General features: G+C 41.2%; 1 protein-coding gene across 3 annotated transcripts in view; it reads right to left on the reverse strand.

Moving 5' to 3' along the window:
• Positions 1-19,047: 19,047 nt before the first annotated feature.
• Positions 19,048-22,222, reverse strand: part of LOC121292827 — a 58,343-nt gene continuing 55,168 nt past the window's right edge. For all 3 annotated transcript variants that reach the window (XM_041215273.1, XM_041215271.1, XM_041215274.1), the window contains exon 6: positions 19,048-20,400. In XM_041215273.1, coding sequence (XP_041071207.1) covers positions 20,263-20,400 — 138 coding nt within the window. In that variant the 3' untranslated portion in view covers positions 19,048-20,262. The remainder of the gene's footprint in view (positions 20,401-22,222) is intronic.

Raw genomic sequence — 22,222 nt, forward strand, 5'->3', positions numbered from 1 at the left:
AGGAGCTCCCCGGTCAATATAAAGACCTTTAAAGGTGAGCATACTTTTGCATTATTCTACCTGGCTCCTACCACTACCTCCACAAAACCCTACAGATTTGAGCACATAATCTAGGCTGACAGTTCATTCCAATACTGAGAGAGAGCTGAGTTCTTGGAGTTACCAACTTTTCAGGTAAGATTTTAGACCTAGACCTTCTCAGTGATATTGCAAATGCCATGGCACTATTTGAATAACAGCAGAGCATTCTTATAGTATTCTAGCCAACATTCCCCTATTAACCAACACCATCAAAAATAGATTATCTAGTAATTTAGCAATTGTGAGGCCTTACTATGCTTAAATTGGCTGCTACATTTGCATATATAACAGTGGTTGCACTTCAGAAAGTAATCCATTGTAAAGCACTTTGGGATGTCAAACTATATAAATGCGAACTTGTTTATTCTTTCTTTCCCATTCTCTCTGGCCCCCCTCCATTCATTAGCTGGCTTAGTTTGTCTTCTCAGGTGAATGCAAAGGATTTCATGCTGTTCTTCTAAGAAGAGCAGGAGAGTTCTCCTGATGTCCTGACTAGCATTTATCCTTCAATCCATACCATAGAATTATATGGTTACAGAACAGAGGAAGTCATTCGCCCCTCCGTGTGGCTGCAAGAGCAACTCAGCTAGCCCCACTCTGCTGCCCTTTCCCTGTAGCCCTACAATTTTTTACTCTTCAGATAATTATCCAATTTCCTTCTGAACGCCACCACACAATTTTCCTCCATCATGCTCTCAGGCATTGCATTTGAACTAAATGCTGCATAAAAAAAGATTTTCCTTATGTTGCCTTTGGTTCTTTTGCTACTCACCTTAAATCAGTGTCCTCTGGCACTTGATTCTTCTACCAATGGGAACAGATCTCCCTAGCTACTGACCTCTCATGACTTTGAATACCTCTATCAAATTTTCTCTCAACATTCTCTAAGAAGAACAACCCCAACTTTTCAAATCTAGCCATGTAACTGAAGTCCCTCATCCCTGGAGCCATTGGAACTTATTTTCATAAGTCTTTTTTGTACCACCTCTATAACTTCACATATTTCCTAAAGTATGGTGTCCAGAATTGAGCAGAATACTCTAGATGAGGCTGAACTAGTGTCTTTTAAAGGTTCACCATAACTCCCTTGCTTTTGCATAACCTGTGTCTATCTATAAAGCCCAGGTTCCTATATGCCCTATTAAGCACTTTCCCAACCTGCCCTGTCATCTCCGATGATTTGTGCAGATATACCCCCAGTCCCTCTGGTCCTGTATTCCCTTTAGAATTGTTTGGTTTATCTTATACTGCCTGTCCTCATTTTTCTGACCAAAATGTGTCACTTCACACTTCTTTGCATTAAACTCAGCTGCTAACTGTCTGTTCATTGCACCAGTCTGTCTATGTCCTCTTGATGTCTATCACTATTCTCCTCACAGATCACAATACTTCCAAGTTTTGTGTCATCTGCAAATTTTGAAACGCACCCTGCATATGCAAGTTTAATATAAGATCAAGAAAAACAGTGATCCTAGTACCAACCCCTGGAGAACCCCACTGCATACCTTCATTCAGTCTGAAAAACAACCATTCACCATTACTCAGTTTCCTCTCACTCAGCCAAATTTGTATCAATGCTACCACTGTCCCTTTTATTCCCTGACTTTAATTTTGCTAACAAGCCTGTTTTGTGGCACATTATCAAATGCCTTTTGGAAGTCCATGTACACTACATCAATCACATTACCCTCATCAACCCTCTATGTCACTTCATCAAAAAGTCAGTCAAGTTAGTTAAACACAATTTTCCTTTAACAAATCCATGCTGGCTTTCTCTAATTAATCCATATTTGTCTAAGTTACTTGTTAATTTTGTCCCAGATTAAAGTTCCTAAAAGCTTTCTCACCATTGAGGTTAAACTGACTGGTCTGTAGTTGCTGAGCTTATCCTTGCTGCCTTTTTTGAACAATAACATTTAAAATTCTCCAATACTCTGGCACCACCCCTGTATTTTAGAAGCATTGGAAGATTATGGCCAGTGCCTTTTCAACTTCTACCCTTACTTCCTTCAGTATCCTTGCATGCATCTCATCCGGTCCTAGGGAGGTATCAACTTTCAGTAAGGCCAGCCTTTCTAATACCTCTTTTTTAAAATCAATTTTCAGTCAATTGAGTGCCGAAGCTACCTTCTCTTTCACTATAACTTTAGCTGCGTCTTCTTCCTTGGCAACATGTTCATTTAGTATCTCAGCCATGCCCACTGCCACCATGCTTAAATCCCCTTTTAGGTCCGTAATTAGGCCCACCCCACCTTTTACTATCCTTTCTACTATTTATATGCCTATAGAAGACTCTTAGATTCCCTTTTGTACTAGCTGCCAGTCTCATCTCATACTCTGTCTTTGCTTCTCTTATTACTTTTTCACTTCTCCTCTAAACTTTCTTTTCAGCTTGGTTCTCACATGTATTATCAACCTGATACCTGTCATTATATAAAGCTAAAAAAAGTTTAATTGGTCTTTTCTTTAATGGGATATGGGCATTGCTGGCAAAGCCTGCATTTATTGCCCATCCCTAATTGCCCTTAAGAAGGTGGTGGTGAACCGACTGCCTGAACCATTGCGGTCCGTGTGGTAAGTACACTCAGAGTGCTGTTAGGGAGTGAGTTCAAGGATTTTGACCCAGCGGCAGTGAAGGAGCGGTTATATATTTCCAAGCCAGTGTATGACTTGTGGAGGGGTTTGCAGGTGGTGCTGTTTCCATGTTCCTGCTGCTCTTGTCCTTCAAAGTGGTAGAGGTCTGAGTTTGGAAGGTACTGTTGCAGGAGGCTTGACGAGTGCTGCAGCGGATCTTATTGATGATACCCATTGCAGCATAGTGTGTTGGTGATGAAGGGAGTGAGTATTTAAGGTGTGGATGGGATGTCAGTCAAGCTAGGTGCTTTGTTCTGGATGGTCTCGAGCTTCTTCAGTGCTGTTGGAACCACGCTCATCAATGCAAGTGGAGAGTTTCCATCACACTCCTGACTTGTGCCTTATAGATGATGAACATGCTTTGAGGAGTCAGGAGGTGAATTACTTGCCACAGAATTCCTATCCTCTGACCTGCTCTTGTAGCCACAACATTTATGTGATGGTCCAGTTAAGTTTCTGGTCACCCCAGGATGTTGATGGTAGGAAATTCAGTGATGTTAATGGCCTTGAATGTCAAGGGGAGATTATTAGATTCTCTCTTATTGGAGATGGTCATTGCCTGGACCTTGCTGTATACTAGTTAGCTGCCACTTTCCCCTTCTATTACAGAATTAACTACACTTCTAAAGTACTGAATAGGATGTCCCAAAGCACCTCATAGTCAAAGATTGTGAGAAAGGTATTCTCTAAATACAAGTTCTTCCTTCTTTGCATAGTTCTCAGGATTTAGCACTGCTTCTCCTATACCCAAGGCACCCAACCAGGAGAGTCCAATTGAAAGGTGACGTTATCCTAGCTTTAATGGTGTAAGTAAAAGTATAATGTTAATAATAATGGGATAATAGCATTAACTGAACTATTTTTGGATAGTCCTTTCTTGATTTCTGTTGGAAGGGCAGGAGCAACAGCGAATCTTGGATACAATTGAACCATTCATCACCCAGTTAGATATTACAGATGTTTTCAACAAAGAAGTTCCAAATGAATTATTTGACATATTGCTATTCATTTTTAAGTTGCAATACAATATATGGCGGACAGTCCATGATATTTAGCATTCTGAGCAAGGATATTTAGTGTGAAGTCAATTGGCACCTTATTCTAGCATGTCAGACAGAGGTGTGAATTACAGTTCACCTGTAATCCTTATAGTGGGTGATCAGATTCTGTTATTGGATAGTTATACATTAAACATCAAATTGTGACTTTTTTTGGTTTAGGTGGATTTCTATCATGTTGGAACCATAACTGTTTCAACCAACCCCCACTCTCCCCCCCCCCCCCCCACCCCCCCGCCGACTTGTATCATTTTATTTTCAGTTCATTTGGATGCATGTTTGTTCCTCCCTGTCAAATATTAAAAGCATGTTTGTTCTCTTAATTTGGTTACATGTATCTCAGAGAAACGAATACATTTTGTGGTATCAAACAGAGGTAGCTTATAATTTATAACAGGTGGTATTAAATGTCATTTGATTTTCCTAGAATTGTGTGTGTTTTCATTAGTTAGTTATCCTATAGTTGCTTTAAACACTTTTAGGTTAGATATTTGAATTGCAGATTTTGTTGAAACTTATGTACCTGGTTAGATATATTATGACTGTTTCAATAAAACTGGAGGCAGCACAGTATGGATTGAAACATTTATTATGATAATATATTGTAACTTAGATTAGTTTATAAGATTTTCTTCAAAATAATGTTTATTTAGTATGGGATTTAACAGGAAATTATTCTAAAATATTTAAATCTATTTTGTGTTTTACCATGGCAGGTGGAGAAAACAGAACATCTTAGTAATTAATAAAAAAAAAGATTATTTAGAAGAAAAATATTTTAATCCTTCTGTAACATGACAAGTCTTTCAAAATTAAAGAAACTATTATAAATTCAAAATTTTGGACAAACAATTAAGCAAAAGTATTTGTAACAATTGGAGTGAAGGCTCAAATGTCCAAACTGTAACTTTCAGCATGTATTTCATGTGATGCATAATTATAAAAATAACTTCATCAGTGTTGAAAGGAAGTCTGTGGGAGTTATGACTATGCATTGGCAGGAAGTGACAACTTTTGAATTTCCTGAGGTACGTAAAACAGCATGCATAACTGACCAATTAGAATTCTATCCCAGTCCCCTTTTGTGTACACCCTTTCACCTTTAGATTTCCAGATTTTTAACCAGTTTAAGTAATTTCGTTCATGCTGAAAGTCTGCTGCAAACTAAATGGATTGGCAATTGAATTAAAAACACCTGTAAATTACTTACATGAAGAGGATAAATTTGCTGTTTTTAGTTTGACTGTTAAGGGCTTTAAATTTGAGAATGAAATTTGAAAAACGGGAATTCAAAGGACAAGATCAATTTCATTATTATACTGCATTTACACAGAGAAATTCCAGCCTGTTTGTATTAATGATGTTCTGTTTTAGTTGATTCCCACTTATTCCATACAGTTGAGATTTAAATATGTCGTAAATCATGAGACTATGGTCCCATGGAAATGATGATTTGCTAGAAATGCGTGGTGTGACTATAGCTATTGCACGAACTATTTTTAAATGAGTAATTTTGAATGAGAACCACAGAAATTTCAAAGTAATTTCTGTCTTCATTTTCTCCTCTTGCAATACCATTGTAACAGGTCAGTTATACTGAAAAACTTGCATTTTTTTTCAAACGTTTTGTTGAAAATAAAGTTTAGGTAAATCACTAATTTGTAATTGAAAATATTTTTCACACCTCTTTACCTACTGGGGGATTTCAATGCTGGAGTGGGCAGGGACCATGAGGCATGGTTCCCCCTGCCTTGGACATCATGGTCTGGGAAAGCTAAATGAGAATGGACAGAGACTACTTGAGCTTTGCTGCTACTATGAGCTTTGTGTAACTAACATCTTCTTTCGGAGCAAACTATGCCACAAGGTGTCCTGGAGACATCCAAGATCAGGGCAGTAGCACCAGCTGAATCTGATCATCATTCAGATGTGACTCTCTCAACAGTATTCTCAACACACGCAGCTGCACAGCACTGACTGTGACACACGTCACTCCCTGGTGTGCACTAGGGTCAGGATTCAACCCTTGAAGTCTTTTCATTCAAAGCGGAAATGCCATCCATGTAGCAACATCAGCCATTTTGCCTACCCAGATAAAAATTGACTGTTCCGTGACTCGGCATTCACGTTCTCTGGCATTCCCACACAGAGCGTAGAAGCAAAGTGGAACAAACTTCAAGACAGTGTTTACAATACTGCACTCTTAACATATGGAAAGCAAGAGTGAAAAAATGCTGACTGGTTCGTGGCTAACATCACTGTGATGGAACCTGTCATTAAACTCGAGCGGTCTGCTGACATTAATTATGAGAGATTTGAGCAAGAAAACTCTGAATGCACAAAGACCTGCTCAGAGTAAAGTCCAACCAACTGCTAGGCACCAGTGACTATTGTTACAATTCTGCCAGAATATCCAGATGTTTTTCAACACAGGGAATGTGAAGGGCATGTATGAAGAGATCAGAAAGACCACGGTTCCATCAGCAAAGAAAAGTGGTCCATTGAAAACAAAGGCAGGGGAGGTCATCACTGACTAATAAACAGTTGGGGAGATAGGTGGAACACTACCTTGAGTTGTATTCTATGGATAACACTGTCACCGAGGAAGTTCTAGACACCATAAAAAGCCTGCCTGTGAGGGCAGAGCTGGGCCAGGATTTCCTGGTCGGCAAGTGGGGGGCGGGGCCCGCTCACCGATGCATAAACTCCCGACATCACCCCACCCCATTTCAATTTTCAGGTCGATGGGGGCTCAGCCGAATCAGCTATGTGCCCACCGACCTGTCAATGGCCTATTGAGGCCATTGACAAAGTAATTAACGTATTTAGTGGACCTGCCCATCCAACCTTAAGGTTGGAGGGCAGGCCGGGAGCCCTGACGGGCATTGGTAAAAACATGAAACCTCATCCACGGGCGGGATGAGGTTTCATGTATGTTTATAAATTTTTAATTAAAGTGAAACTGAAAGTGATGGACATGTCCCAACTCAGGTGACAGTGTCACATGAGGGGACATGTCAGGGAAATTTTTTTTCTTTTTTCAATATTTTTTAATGTGTAGTCGATCTCCCTGAGGCAGCACAAAGCCTCAGGGAGATCTGTGCGCTCTTTAGTGCGCATGCGTGAAAGAGTACATTCTTGGCTCAGGGAATCCCCCCCCCTCCCCCCCCAAACACAGAGAGTGCATAGCGCTTCCTTGTGGACGTCACATTGAGTGGGCCTTAATTGGTCTGCCCACGTAAGATGGCGGTGTGCCCCTGATTGGGGGCACCGATCGGAGGCATGCCTCCACGTGCCCGCTCTTGAACTTCTCCCCTCATGGGGGGAAAATTCTGCCCCTGGACATCGAACCCACAGTGGAGGAGCTTAGCAAAGGTATTGACTCGCTTGCCATGGGCAAAGCTCCTGTTGCTAATGCTATACTGCCTGAACTCATCAAGCACAGGAAACCGGTATTCCTGCAACATGTGCATGATTTTATCTGTCTTTGCTAGAGGGAGGGGACAGTGGGCCAGGAGATGTGTGATGTGAAAATGCATGACCCTGTGCAAGAACATGAGTGACCCAGTGATTGCAAGGCACCTACCTGTTGAGCATCACAGGAAAAGTATTTGCGCATGTTGGTCTTGTCAGTCTGCAGATCCTGGCTGAACAAATCTATCCCCAATCCCAGTCTGGTTCGAACTTGAAGATCTACAACTGACATGATCTTCACTGTCCGCTATATACTGCCTTCATCGATGTCACCAAGGCATGAGAGCAGAAGTGGTCCATTTAAACTGCTGGTGAAAATTGGCTGCCCACTGAAGATGCTCAGTGTGATCTCTTTTCATGGTGTCATGATGGGTAATGTCACCTATGACGTGGCAGCATTGGAATCCTTGGAGATCTGCAGTGTGATCAAACAGGATTGTGTTCTGGTGCTTACTTGGTATTTTCTTCTGTTTGCTCATGCCATATGCCTTCAGGCCAGCTACAGAGTGTGTCTACTTACATTCCAGAACTGATGGAAAGGTGTTCAGCCTTGCTCGTCTGAGATTCAAGACAAAGGTGACCAAGTCCTTCATCAGAGTTTTGCTCTACGCTGATGATGCTGCACTAGCATTCCATACTGAGGAACATTTGCAGTGGCAAGTGAACATACTCTTTCAAGCCTGTAAAGAGTGTGGTTTGACCATCAGCATCAGGAAGAAAAATGTCATACCAGTATATGAAGTAGGAGCAGGAGTAGGCCATTTGGCCCCTTGAGCCTGCTCCACCATTCGGTAAGTTCTTGGCTGATTTGATTGTAACCTCAACTCCACATTCGCACCTACCCAGCTTCTGCTGCTTTTTGAGGAAGAGAGTTCCAAAGACTCATGACCCTCTGAAAGAAAATCTCTCCTAATTTCTGTTTTAAATGGGTGACCCCTTGTTTTTAAGCAGTGACCCTTAGTTCTAGATTCTCCCACAAGGGGATACATCCTCTCCATGTCGACCCCGTCAAGACCCCACAGGATCTTTTATGTTTCAATTAAGTCACCTCTTACTCTTCTAAACTCCATCGGATACAAGCCTAGACTATCCAACCTTTGCCCATAAGATAACCCGCCCATCCTAGTTATTAGTCTAGTAAACCTTCTCTGAACTGCTTCCAATGCATTTACATCCTTCCTTAAATAAGGAGACCAATACTGTACACAATACTCCAGATGTGGTCTCACCAATGCCCTGTATAACTGATGCATAACCTCCCTGTTTTTTTATTCAATTCCCTTTGCAATAACTAATAACATTCTGTTGGCTTTTTCAATTATTTGTTGTACCTGCATACTAACCTTTGGTGACTCATGCACTAGGACACCCAGATCCCTCTGCGTCTCAGAGCCCTGCACCATTTAGATAATATGCTTTTTTTTTATTCTTCCTGCCAATACGGACAATTTCACATTTTCCCACATTGTAGTCTATTTGTCAGATCTTTGTACGCTCACTTAACCTAGCTATATCCCTTTGTAGCCTCCTTATGTCATCTTCACAACTTAATTTCCAATCTTTGTGTCATCAACAAATTTAGCAACCATACCATCGGTCCCTTCATCCAACTCATTTATATAAGATTTAAAAAGTTGAGGCCCCAGCACTGATTCCTGTGACATTTCATCTTGTCAAGCAGAAAATGACCCTGTTATGGCTACTTTCTGTTTTCTGTTTGCCAGGCAATGTATTATCCATGCCAATATGTTAGCCCCTACACTATGAGCTTTTATTTTCTATAAAAACCTTTGATGTGGCACCTTATCAAATACTTTCTGGAAATCTAAGAACTGTATGTCCACTGGTCCTCCTTTATCCACAGCACGTTACTTCAAAGAACTCCAATAAATTGTTAAATGTGATTTCCCTCTCTCAAAATCATATTGGCTCTGCCTTATTGCCTTGAAATTTTCCAACTGCCCTGCTATAATGTCCTTAATAATAGCTTCTAACATTTTCCCTATGAGAAGTGTTAAGCTAACTGGCCTGTAGTTTCCTGGTTTCTGTCTACCCCGCACCACCAGCACCCCCCCGCCAACCTTTTGAATAAAAGAGTTACATTCGGTATTTTCCAATCTAATGGAATCTTCCCCGAATCTGGGGAATTTTGGAAAATTAAAATCAATGCATCAACAATCTCACTAGCCACTTTTAAGACCCTAGGATGAAGTCCATCACAATCCGGGGACTTGTCAGCCCACAGCTCCAACAATTTGTTTAGTACCACTTCCCTGGTGATTGTAATTTCATGAGTTCCTCCCTCCCTTCCATTTCCTGATCCAGGATGTTGCCATATCGCCATCTATCGGCATTGACAATGTGACGCTGGAGGTTGTTGATAGCTTCACATATTGTGGCTCCGCAATCAACAGCAATCTGTCACTTGATGCTGAAATTAACACTTAAAAGTTGCAACTGTTATGTCCAAACTGAGTAAGAGAGTCGAACAACAGCAGCCTAAATGAGAACACCAAACTGAGAGTCTACTAAGCCAGTGTCCTCAGCATACTCCTCTGCAATGGTGAGACCTGGACAATATATGTTAGGCAGGAGAAAACACTGAACAGCTTCCACCTTTGCTGTCTCAGCTGTATCTTCAGCATCTCTTGGCAGAACACAGTTACCAATTCAGAGGTTCTGGAGTGTGCTAATTTCATCAGCATACACTCATTGTTAAGATAAGGATACCTGTGATGGCTTGGCCACGTTTGTCAGATGGATGACGGCCATATAACCAAAGACATTCCATATGGTGAATTGGCCACTGAGTCATGACCTCCTAGGTGTCCTTACCTCCGCTACAAGGACACCTGCAAGTGAGATATGAAGATGGCAGACATTGACACTGACAACTGGGAGACAGTTGTTGACAACTATTGGAGGCTGACTGTTTGGAGTAGCAGTGGAAGAGGCGAACAGAAACAAAAAGCTTATCTGGCCGAGAAGAGGGCCCAGAGGAAACAAAGCCAATGAATCGTGCATCTTCTCAGCCCAGGAGAAATGCAGCAGGAACTGCCATGCCAGAGAGGTCTCCTGAGCCACACTAGTTGATGCCCAATACAGGGATAACCACTACAGCGGAAACCATTGTCTTATGAGATGGCAGGCTGCCATACCCAATTGAAAATACTTTTCAAAACGAACATTCTAAGCACTTACATTGAAATTTACCTGTTAATGAAAGGCACCAAATAAGTATTTCTGTATGACTTTAAGTCCACTTCACTTCAGATACATTTCCTTTTGCCCAACACAAAAATCCACAAACAGAAGTTCTGAAGAAGAGTTGCATTGGGCTTGAAATGTTAACTCTGTTTCTCTCTCCACAGATGCTGCCAGACCTGCTGAGTTTTTCCACCACTTTTTGTTTTTATTGCAAACATCCACAAACAAGCCCACACTTACTATGAAATGAAATTTAACATTATATGCAAAATAAGCTGGGATTGCAGGCTGCAGGATGAACAGTGAGCTGTGCACTGAAAATAATGCTAGTAGTCAAATGATCTTGATCTCTGACTTGTGTTTGAAGTACATCCCCACCCACTGCAACCCCTAACTTTCCCAAGGTTGTAAATCAGTACTTGTTGGTACACTGTACAACTAGTGAGAGCTATAATTGCAGCTTTTTGCACAGTTGAATTGTTCGCAACACCTTCTAGTCCAGAACATGCGGAATCCTGCCTGAATGACATGTCCCCCGCACACCTATTGCCTCCAACACCTTGTTTTTGCTGCAGCATCATGTACCACACCATGGGGCAGAAATTTTCACTTAGTGGGCAAGTATGCGTCCGACCTGTTTGAGCGTGAAATGGTGCGCATTAACGTCGGCTGAGCACGCTGACATCAAGGCGCAGTTGTGCAATAGTTTGGTCAGCGGGTGCTTGCCAGAATTGGTAGGGTGCCTGGTGACAAAAGGTCTGTTAAGGCCTTTTAATTAAAATTTTGACTACCTGTCCAGCCTAATGGTTGGCAGGCAGGCGAAAAGGCCAAATGACCTTTGCATTTTTTTTGGAAACCTCATCCATGGGTGGGATGAGGTTTCCAAAAGCAAATAAAATAAAAGTTTTGCAATTGAATTAATAACATGTCTCTACTCATGTGGCAGTTACACGAGGGTACATGTTTTATTACCTTTTTATTTTTTTCATTTTTTTTAATATCTCTTCATCACCCTGAGGCAGCTCCATGCCTCAGGGAGATTATGCATCGCTCACTCGCGCGCATGCACGAAGTTTGTGTTTGGCCCGCTCACCTTCCTTACGCGCTCCTGTACAGGCAGCGTTCAGCGCTACCACTCACGTTTTATGTTGGGCGAGCCTTGATTAGTCCACCAGTGTGAAATCGCAGCGCGGTGGCAATCGCGGGCAGTGGACAGCTTCCCAACCACCCCCACCCGCCCCCACCGAGCCTGCCCGCCAAGGGCAAAATTCTGCCCATGGAATAACGTCTATGGGTGTTTGCGCTTTAGACATGCAGCCTTGCCAAGCTGGCTATGTCCAGCAACAGTGGCTCAAAGCTAGATGAGGCTCCATCCCAGCTTTGCAACCAGGTGTTTCACCATTGTCTAGCTGAAGCATTTATGCTGCACAAGTAATTAACTCTGTTCTCACTAATAATGCTACTTAAATCTGTCCTTCCCTTAACCAGAAGGCATGAAAGATACAGGTGTCTTGTCACAGAGGTATAATGTTGAACACTAATCCCGTTGCAATGAGCGTCACTCGATTGACAGGAGACTTAATTTTATCCAAGCTTGAGGTCAGTAGTCTCTATTTGCCCACATTGTTCTCTATGAAGAATCAAAGGACTGAAATTCGCCCAGACATGCTTGTCTTACCTACCCAATCTCTCCTGGACAACCAGTTACTGAGTAAAAGCAGATGAAGGCAACCAGCTTGACAATTTGATTATCTTATGATGTTCCCCAAGGAACTTGGAGAAAAATAAAGCTCCTTTATGGGGGAAGTGCTGCTTTAAATTCATATCTACAGTCTATGGCTATTGCGCACACAGTTAAATAAATGGACCAGACTAGGACACAAAAATGTAGCCATTGTGATGTTGGACTAGCAACACAGAGTTCAAATCCTACCATCACAAACTTTTAATTCTTTCATGGGATGTGCACATCACTGGCAAAGCCAGCATTTGTTTTCCATCACTAATTGCCGGTAAGCTGACTTCTTGAACCGCTGCTGTCCATCTGGTGTAGATAGACCCACAGTGCCACAGTGCTGTGGCGGCTCTTTGATGGAACTGTCCAATTTACTCTCATAAACCCCATAATTGTGAAACACAATCCAACAAATCTTGTAATTCGCAGGCTAGCATTCATAAAATGAACAATTATCGTTTTCACTCATTGTATGGTAATTGTACCAATGCCATAAAAACCTATTGGTTCACTGATGCTCTTCAGGGAAGGGCGCATGCCAAAACTACCCTATTTTTGAATAACGTCAGGCTGAAATGCTAGCCAGCTCTCTATCCAAGCTGTTCCACTATGCCACTAGCATTATCCAACAGGTATGTCACAAAAACAGAATATGTCTAACCCAGTCAATTATTCCATTAACAGCCTCCTCCTACTAATAGTCCCAATTAAGCAACACCTACTCACCAATAAACTGCTCATCAGAGTCTTGATCCAGAATGCCCTTGAATTAAAGTAGCATTCAATCAATGAAGGAGCCCCAGTAAAACTGAGGGCAGTGGGCACGATGAGGTGAAGGCATTGTTCTGAGTCAATAGGAAAACTTCCCAATGAATGAATTTATACTTAAGATAAAGGGTTGAGGTTGTTAGAGTTCAACCATTGCAGCCCTCGAAGATTGTAGGACCTCTTCAGAGAATTGTCTTTGGCCCAGCTTTCACTTCTGCTTCATCAAGCCCTCTCTATGAGGGTTCAGGAATGGGGCTGTTCACGTAGCTTAGCTCCATTCATAACTCCTCTGAACTGCAATTGTACATTTCAGCCTGTAGCAAGCGTTGGACAACATCCAGACTTAGTTTGACAAGTGGCAGGCAATATTCATGCCACATGACTGCCAGATAATAAGGGAAGTCCAACGACTTTTCCAAATTTCAAAGGCATCAGCATTTCCAAACATCTTGGGGGCCATCACTGATCAAAAACTGAACTGGACAAGCAATATCAACGCCATGGCCATAAAATCAGAGCAGAAGATGGATTCTCTGTGTTGATTGGCTCACCTCCCACCCCCCATATCTCCACCACATGCAAGGTTCATCAGGAATGTGGTGATGGAATGTGTAGGAACAGGTGTAGCTGCAAGAATACTCAAGGAGCTCAATACTATCCAAGGCAGTGTTGTTTACTTGATTGATGTCCACATTACCAGAATGAACATTTACTTCCTTTATCACCAATGCATTATGGCCACAGTACTGAAATGGCCCTTGTCAAAGTCACAAATTACATCCATGGTAAACTGTTCCTCCTGTCTGCAGCTTTGGACATTCTTGACCATACTGTCCTCCCGAGAACAGTATCTCACTCCATTTTCCAGCTTGGTGCAAGTACCCTTGCCTGGTTCAATTCTTATCTATCTTGTTATAGCCAGAGACTCATCTCAATGAGGAGATGGTGACATAATGGTAATGTCAATGGTCTCGTAATCCAGAGGCCCAGGCTAATGTCAGAGGATGTGGGTTCAAATTCCGCCATAGTAGCTGGCAGAATTTAAATCCAATTAATAAAACCTGAAACTAAAAGCTAGTCTCAATAATGGAAACCATTGTTGTAAAAACCCATCTGGTTCACTAGGGAAGGAAATCTGCCATCCTTACCTGGTCTGGCCTTGATGTGACTCCAGACCTGCAGCAATGTGGTTGATACTTCACTGACCTCTCAGTTGTGCATAAAAGTAAAACAAAACTGGACAGACCACCTGTCATCAACTTAAGCGCTGGCAACAACAATGGCACACCCAGCCCTGTTGCCCCAGCAAAGTCCTCCTCACTAACATGAGGGGGCTTGTGCCAAAATTGGGAGATCTCTCCCACAGACTAGTCAAGCAACAGCCTGACATCACCGAATCATGCCTTACAGCCAATGTCTCAGACACTACCATTGCCATCCTTGGGTATGCCTAGGACAACCTAGTGATTTCCACCTACTGCCCTCCCTGAGCTGATGAATCCGTACTCCTCCATATTGATCAGCACTTGAAGGAAGTACTGAGAGTGGCAAAGGTACAGAATGTACTCTGGGTGGAGGACTTCAATGTCCATCACTAATTGTGGCTCAGCAGCACCACTATGACCAAGTCCTAAAGAACATATCTGCCAGACTAGGCCTACGGCAGGTGTTGAGACAACAAACGAGGGGAAAATCTACTAGACCTGGTCCTTACTCAACTACCTGTCACAGATGAAACTGTCCATGACAGTATTGGTAACAATGACTACTGCATAGTCCTTGTGAAGACAAAGTTCCATCATCACACTGAACATACCCTCCAGTGTGTTATGTGGCACGACCACTGTGCTTAATGGGATAAATTCAGAACACGTTTAGCAGCTCAAAACTGTGTATCTATGAGGCACATCAGCAGCAGAATTATATGCAACCACAATCTATAACCTCATAGCCTGGCATATCTCTCACTGTACCATTATCATTGTTATGATCTGGCTAGGGACCAATAACTTTTTGTTTAAAATAGACAAAAATTGAATTCTTTGTTGTTTAAGAGAATAAAGCCACAAGATGTCTTAAACAAACTGAAGAATTTTTACTATACAAGAGTCAACTAAGCAAACACTAAATGCTATCTATCCTATACTTGCACATCCAGAATTAACATGAGCTAAATATGCATTAACTGGCAAACTGTGGTCAAATATGAACTGTGAATTGTACATTAAATGTCAAATAAAGCTAAGTCCACTTTTACTAATTTACTCAGCAGTCCACTTAGATTTTAGGGATCACTGTAAGTCACAAAGCCCTGCAGACTCTGTCCTCCTCATGAGGAATTTCAGTTCCTCTCCTTCAAAGAGCCAGTCTGATCTCCAGCCGACAGCAGCTCTACTCCACCCAAGTTACATGGGTACAACCCTCACCAAAACGCACACTATTCCGAGTGCCTCTCATCTCTACTCCCAGACCCAGCCTTCTTGGTCTTCTTTTCCATCTGAACTGACCTCCTTCGAGATTGAATCCCTCTGTGTTGGCCAGGCTACACTGCAGCCTCTGGATGACAGGGCCCCAGCTCCCCAGCTGAGCTGCTGCCAACAATTCTGACTAGGATTAACCTGTGTCCTGTTAAATCTTTCAACAGGATTCAGGCTGCCCTAAGGCAGGGTCTGATGTATCAAAACCTGGTACACACTGTATCTTGAATGTTACAATATGTAGTTTGCCAACAGGTGCTAAATTACAATGGCTCAATACCCTCACACCATCAAGCCAAGGGATCAACCTTGGTTCAATGAAAAGTGCAGGAGGGCATACCAGGAGCAGAACCAGGCATACCTAAAAATGAGGTGTCAACCTGCTGAAGCTATAACACAGAACTACTTGCTTCTGCTTCTGCTTTATTTATGTTGGCATCATGGACCAAGACCCATATCCTGCCAATATTTATATGGGTAGCACTAGCTGTGATGGTAGCCCTGATAAAGAAAGTTTTTCAATGGAAATAATCTAAACGGGAATCTTGAAGATTTCAAGTGATGGAGCTGTGATTATTTCCTTTGGCAGCCTGTTCCATTGTGCGATTGTTCTTGGGAGGAAAAATTGTTGATACGCTCTCTTGGGGCAGAATTTTACACTGATCGGCAGGCGTGCTCCAGAACGGATCAGGTGTGAAATCATGTAAGATGTTGTTGGGCAAGTTCCCTGATGTCATCCCACGCTCGCGTGATATTTCAGTCAGTAGGTGCGCGCAAAAGTTGCAAGTGTGCCTACCAACAATTCAGAGGGCAATTAAGCCCATTAACGGAGCAAGTGATTCCAAATTTTTGTGGTCCATCCAACCTTGCAGTTGGCGGATGGGTGAATCGGCTAGGGGAACTTTGCATTTTTCATGAAACCTCATCCAAGTGCAGGATGAGGTTTCCGTTATTAAGTAAAATAAAAGTCAAAATCTATGGACAGCACTTTTATCATCTATGGACAGCCCACCGATTCTCACAGCTACCTTGACTACAGCTCCTCACATCCTGCTTCCTGTAACGACACCATCCAATTCTCTCAGTCCCTTCACCTCTGTTGCATCTGTTCCGATGATGCCACTTTCCAAAACAGTTTTTCTGACATGTCTTCCTTCTTCCTTAACCGAGGTTTTCCACCCACGGTGGTTGACAGGGCACTCAACTGTGTTCAGCCTATCCGCTGCGCCTCCACCCTCACACTTTCCTCTCCCAAGCTGTTCCAGTATGGTTACAACACTGGCATCCACCCGACAATATGGCAAAGCTTGGCCATAGATTTAGGAGGCTTTTGAAGGTGAAGCTGAAAGTACAAAGTTGGTGTTGTTTGGGGAGGGAGTTTCAAAGGTGGAGCTGAAGGCAGAATAGGAGGAGGGAAGGACGCACAGAAAACCAGAGTCAAGGGAGTAGATGGGCTGTAAAGCTGGCGAACGTTGCAGAACCAGGTTGGGCAAGACAGTGAAAGTATTTCTAGGCAGGGTTTTCAATTTGATCTACTGAAGGGTAGGAAGCCAATGTAGGTCAGCAAGGATGAAAGTAATGATTAGTGGGATTGCTGAGGAAGGTGTGTAGTGGTGGATGGTGCAATGCGCAGGACAATATATAGGAGGCGAAATTTTTGGATGATTTGGATTTATGGAGGGTGGAAGTTGGAGAAGTCATCTAAAGGTGCCAAAAGTGAAAATAGGGAATTTTACGGTGTGGAAGGGAACTGTGCTGTGAAAGTAAACAGTTTCAGCTTTCATTCAAATTCAATTAGTGTACCTCAATTAGTACAGTGCCTTACAGAAAAATACAAAAATGAATTGAGTAGATGATGGTCTGTAAATGCTTATGAAACCAATTGTTCTCTCTTTGGTGAGTGCTTCAGCCCAAAGAACATGGAAAGCGCTTATTTTTAAACGCTTATATGTAAGAAAATACTAAATAGTTTTGGATATAAGACAATATCGATTAGTCTCCTAAAAGTCAGAAGGCGGCAAAAAATTTGGGATCGAAGGGTTACATCTTCATCCATAGTATGTTAATGATTGACAGGACATTAAAAAAGTGCAGTAGTGGTGAAAATTAAACATTGTAATGTTATTGATATTACACTAATTAGAGTTTCTGGCTATTACTAATTGGAATAAAAAGGAAATCAAGAATTAGAGCATAAATATCAACACCGACCAGGTGGGCTGAAATTACTTAATTTTTTTTTGTTTGTTCATGGGATATAGGTGTCACTGGCAAGGCTAGCAATTATTGCCCATTCCTCACTTTTCTTTAGAAGGTGCTAATGAATGCCTTCCTGAATCAGTGCAGTCCTTGAGGTATAAGGACACTCGTAATGCTATTGGGGGGAATTCCAGGATTTTGACCCAGCAATGATTAAGGAATCTAGAGAAAATTCCAAGTCAAGATGGCCAGTGACTTTGGTGGGGTGGGGAAAACTTGCAGGTGATGGTGTTCCTATGCACCTGTTGCCTTTGTTCTTCCAGGTGGTAGAGGTTGTGAATTTGGAAGGTGCTGAAGAAGGACCCTTGGAGAGTTGTTGCAGTGCATCTGGTAGATGGTACACACTGAAACCATGGTATGTCAGTGGTGGAGGGGGTGAATGTTTAAGATAGTGGATGGGGTGCTAATCAAGCGGGCTGTTTTGTCTTGGATTGTGTTGAGTTGGAATTGAACTCATCCAGGCAAGTGGGGAGTATTCCATCATACTCCCGGCTTGTGCCTTGTAGATGATGGAAAGGGGGTAAATGAATTGCTCCAGAATATCCAACCTCTGACCTGCTCATGCATAGTATTTATATATATGGTCTAGTTAAGCCTTTGGATTTCTGGCCTAGTAACATAACCACCATGTTAATGTTCCACATAATGATATGGTATGTAATTCTACTCTGTGTAAAAAAATTGTCAATTTTCATATTTAATGTAAATTTTCTTCTCCATTTAGTATTGCTGCAATTCAATGCTGAGATTATAGTGCCACTTCTCTGTACACAATTACATTGCTAATGCTAGAAATAAGCAAGCATTCTATCAATTGCTTCTTTTCTAACAGACACTTCAATGCCAATGTCAATTCTAATAGTTGAGCAGTTTTATGCATGTGTTTATGTAGAAATGTTCAGAAATATTTTGCATACTTAGAAAGCTGTAGTAACATTTGCTGTCTGCTCACACTCTTATGAAGCTCATGTCGAGAAATATACTGGAAATTTGATGAGTACAAATATTGCTGCAAAACAGATGGAAATAATACATGTAGAAATGATTCAATGATATTATACAAAAATTCAATATTTTAGTTTAAATTTGAGGTCAGTAATTTAATTAGTCAATATTTACAAATTAGGGAACAGCAAGGTGTCTTAGTACAGCTGATGTGTTTAAACAGAAGCCAAAAGTAAATCAGAATCCGTGGACACAAAACGAATTCATAGTGACCTATACAGGCAAGATAATCACAGAAAAATGACGTGTGTTTTATAACTATTAACTCAAAATTGAAATGTTTATCATATATGTGTAATCCAACAATAGCTATGGTTCAGGAACCTATTCATTACACATAGAAGCCAACTAGATCAGCACTCGTGATTTTATTTCTATTGCACCAAGTGACATTACATGATGATCATTGTGATTATAAACTTTTATTAGTACAGCAGTAACACAGACCAAAATATAGGAAATACCTGCAAGCATTCTCTGCTTGAAGCTCTTATATTTTGAAGCAGCCACATAAGATCGATGCAGATAAAGGAATGAAACTGCACTTTGGTCCATTAAGACTGGAGGTGTACCACACTGTAAAAACTCAAACCCTTGAAGAGTCATCTTCCACAGAGGGAGCCTCATACCTCATAGTTTTATTTTGCTGGGTATTCTCCTGAGTTATACTTCTAATTTTGCATTGATATGCACTAAAATCACTTTGCATTGATAAAGTAGCAGTACAGTCTCCACATTAAAATTGTGAAGGAGTAGTCACATTTTAAATGTATCCCCAAAATATTATGGGGGTACAGCAGTGTAATGGCTATGTTATTAAACTACATATACAGAAACTGAATGAATAACTCAGCAAAAATAAGTTCAAATGCCACCGTGGCAGCTGAAAATTTGAATTCAGTTTTTAAATATCTGGAAATAAATATCAATAAAAGCGACCATTCAGCTGTTCGATTGTTGGGAAAACCCCAACCAATTCACCAAGGGAAGGGAAGCTGGCCTGTGTTGTGATTCCAGTCCCATATCAATGTTAACAATTAGCTATCCTTAGGGGTGACCTTGAAAGTTGGTCAGTAGTATAAAACTACTTCATGGTTCAAGAAAAGGGTCCCCAACCTCCTCAGAGCAGTTAGGGATGGGCAATAAAGGGCAGCCACGCAAGTGATATCAACATCCCGAGAATGAAAGATTTTTTAAAAATTAAATATTTTAGGCAATCTGTTAAATTCAAAGGTTGTTGGGGGTAGGCAGATGTGGACTTGAGGCCACAATCAGATCAGCCGTGATATCATTGAATGGTGGAGCATGCTCAAGGGGCTGAATGGCCTACTCTCGCACCTAATTTGTATGCACGTATGATTGTAAATTATACTTGCTTTAAAATACCTGTGCTGTAACTAAATTCTGGTAAATTTTGAAATATTAAGTGTACTGAATTTAAATGTGATGCTGAATGATCATACCATGTAAAAAGTTAAAAATTTAGAAAAATCGTTTGAAACAAATTGGTGTTAGTAAAGAATTTGAGGGAAAAGCACAAAATATGAACATTTTAAATTGTGTATCACAACAACAATGAATTTCTCTTGATCCTTGGGACATCTCGGACTCTATTTCCATTCACCTGTAACCACTGAATAAACACAGTTTCTAGCCGATGTGTAAAGCTTCGGCCAGTTCTTGGAAAAGGAGTTACGGGGATCTGTAATCAAACAAAATAAAAGTTGATGTATATAATTCAGCAGGAGCTTTACAATGTGATGTGCTAAAATGCTGACATTTACTGTAAGTTCAACTTTAATTTTTTAAATATGGTTACTAATTTTTCGAACAAAATGTACAGGGAATTCTCCCTTCCATCTCGCCCCAAAGTAATTGCTATTTGATTTCTTCATTCAGGAATTTCTTCCCTTCCTCCAGGGAGCTGCTGCAATCTGATTAACACAACATGAGCAAAGTCAGGAATTTACCACCTGGGGAAAGCATGTTGTGCAAATTATTGTATTGATGGACAGGAAATCAACTAAAAAAAACCTAGTATGTTCAATGTTATAGGAATACAGTTCCTAGTCCATTTACATGGATTAGAAAATGAAGTGTAATGGAATGTCCAAAATAGAAATGGAAGAACTGACATTCGTGTATTCAATACAATAGAGGGGTTTTAAACCAGAAGATGGGAAAGCCATCTGAATGAGGATGGAGCTGCATTCCTTCTCAATACAAAGTTATGAATCCCTTTCTACATTCTCTCCCTTTCATGGACTATCTGCAAAGGTGGGTTGTCTATAAGTGGAATGAAAGAATGAAACAATAAGGAGATGACCGGTTTCTCCAACCTTCCCCAATGACTCGAGCATGTGCAAGTCTCCTTTTGCCATCTCTATTTGAGTCATGCTTGGTAACTCTCTGGACTGGAGATTGAACTTGTTACCATTGCTACCACCACCACTCAATATAGGCCAAAATAAAAAGAAAAAAGTTTGACATATTTGAATAGTTCAGGCAATGTCCTGAGAGCAAACATTGTTAGTCAAATAAGTAAATATAATCACTGATTGGGTGGCAATTTGATGCATGTGCTACAATGAATATAGGATTTTAAACAACTTCGGCTAAATTTTTTAATGTACATTTAAATCCGTATAAGTCTTTTAATGTCTTCCCTCAGAAGATCCAAAAAATACAATATGAACACTCAGCATTAAATTTCAAAGTCAAGGAAGTAAAAGACTGCACAGGATAAGAGGCTGCACCTGACAAAGTGCACCAACCTGATGAAAGTGCTGAATGCTCAGGCAGCCAGAAAGAGCACGATGTAATCTCCTCTGCCATGGCTAAAATTAGAAGTGACTGAGGCCATGATTAATGAGCTTTCCTACAGCAGAAATAGTCTGACTCCAAGGACCAAAATGAAACAGGACATAAAGAGTCCAAGTAGTCAGGCTTTGAAGGCTTGTGTAAAGCCATTCAATGGAGAAAAATAATGAAAACCAATCTCTCTGGAGGTGTCAAAGTTGAAGGAGCATACAGGTAATTCTTGCCAAAACTAAGTATTTCCACCAGTCTTGAATTTCTTAATTTCTGGAAAAGTTAGTATATCTTTGATATAAAAGTTAGTATATCTTCTATTCATAGCACAAGGCACTTTAAATTGCTTATACTGTCCATTCAGACATAATCATAGAGTCATCCAAAATCTATTATGAGTACATCGCCTAAATGAGAATGAGACAGAAGTTTCTCTACCTAGATTGTATGATATTCCCTACTGAAGGCTTAAGCAGTGAGAAACTCAATAACTGACTATCCCTCATGACCTCAGCCCTCCCTACGTAATCTCCTTCAACCCCACAATCCTCAGGATTATTTGCATTCCTCCCATTCTGGCCTCTGAGGCTTCCTTGATTTTAAATTGCTCCACCACTGGTACATGTGCCTCCAGCTGCCAAGGTGCTAAGCTCTGGAATTCCTCCCCTAAACCTCTCTCCCTCCTTTAAAATGCTTTTTAAAACCTATCTCTT

The sequence above is a fragment of the Carcharodon carcharias genome, chromosome 20 (genome assembly GCF_017639515.1).
Source record: "Carcharodon carcharias isolate sCarCar2 chromosome 20, sCarCar2.pri, whole genome shotgun sequence".
Lineage (NCBI taxonomy): Eukaryota > Metazoa > Chordata > Chondrichthyes > Lamniformes > Lamnidae > Carcharodon > Carcharodon carcharias.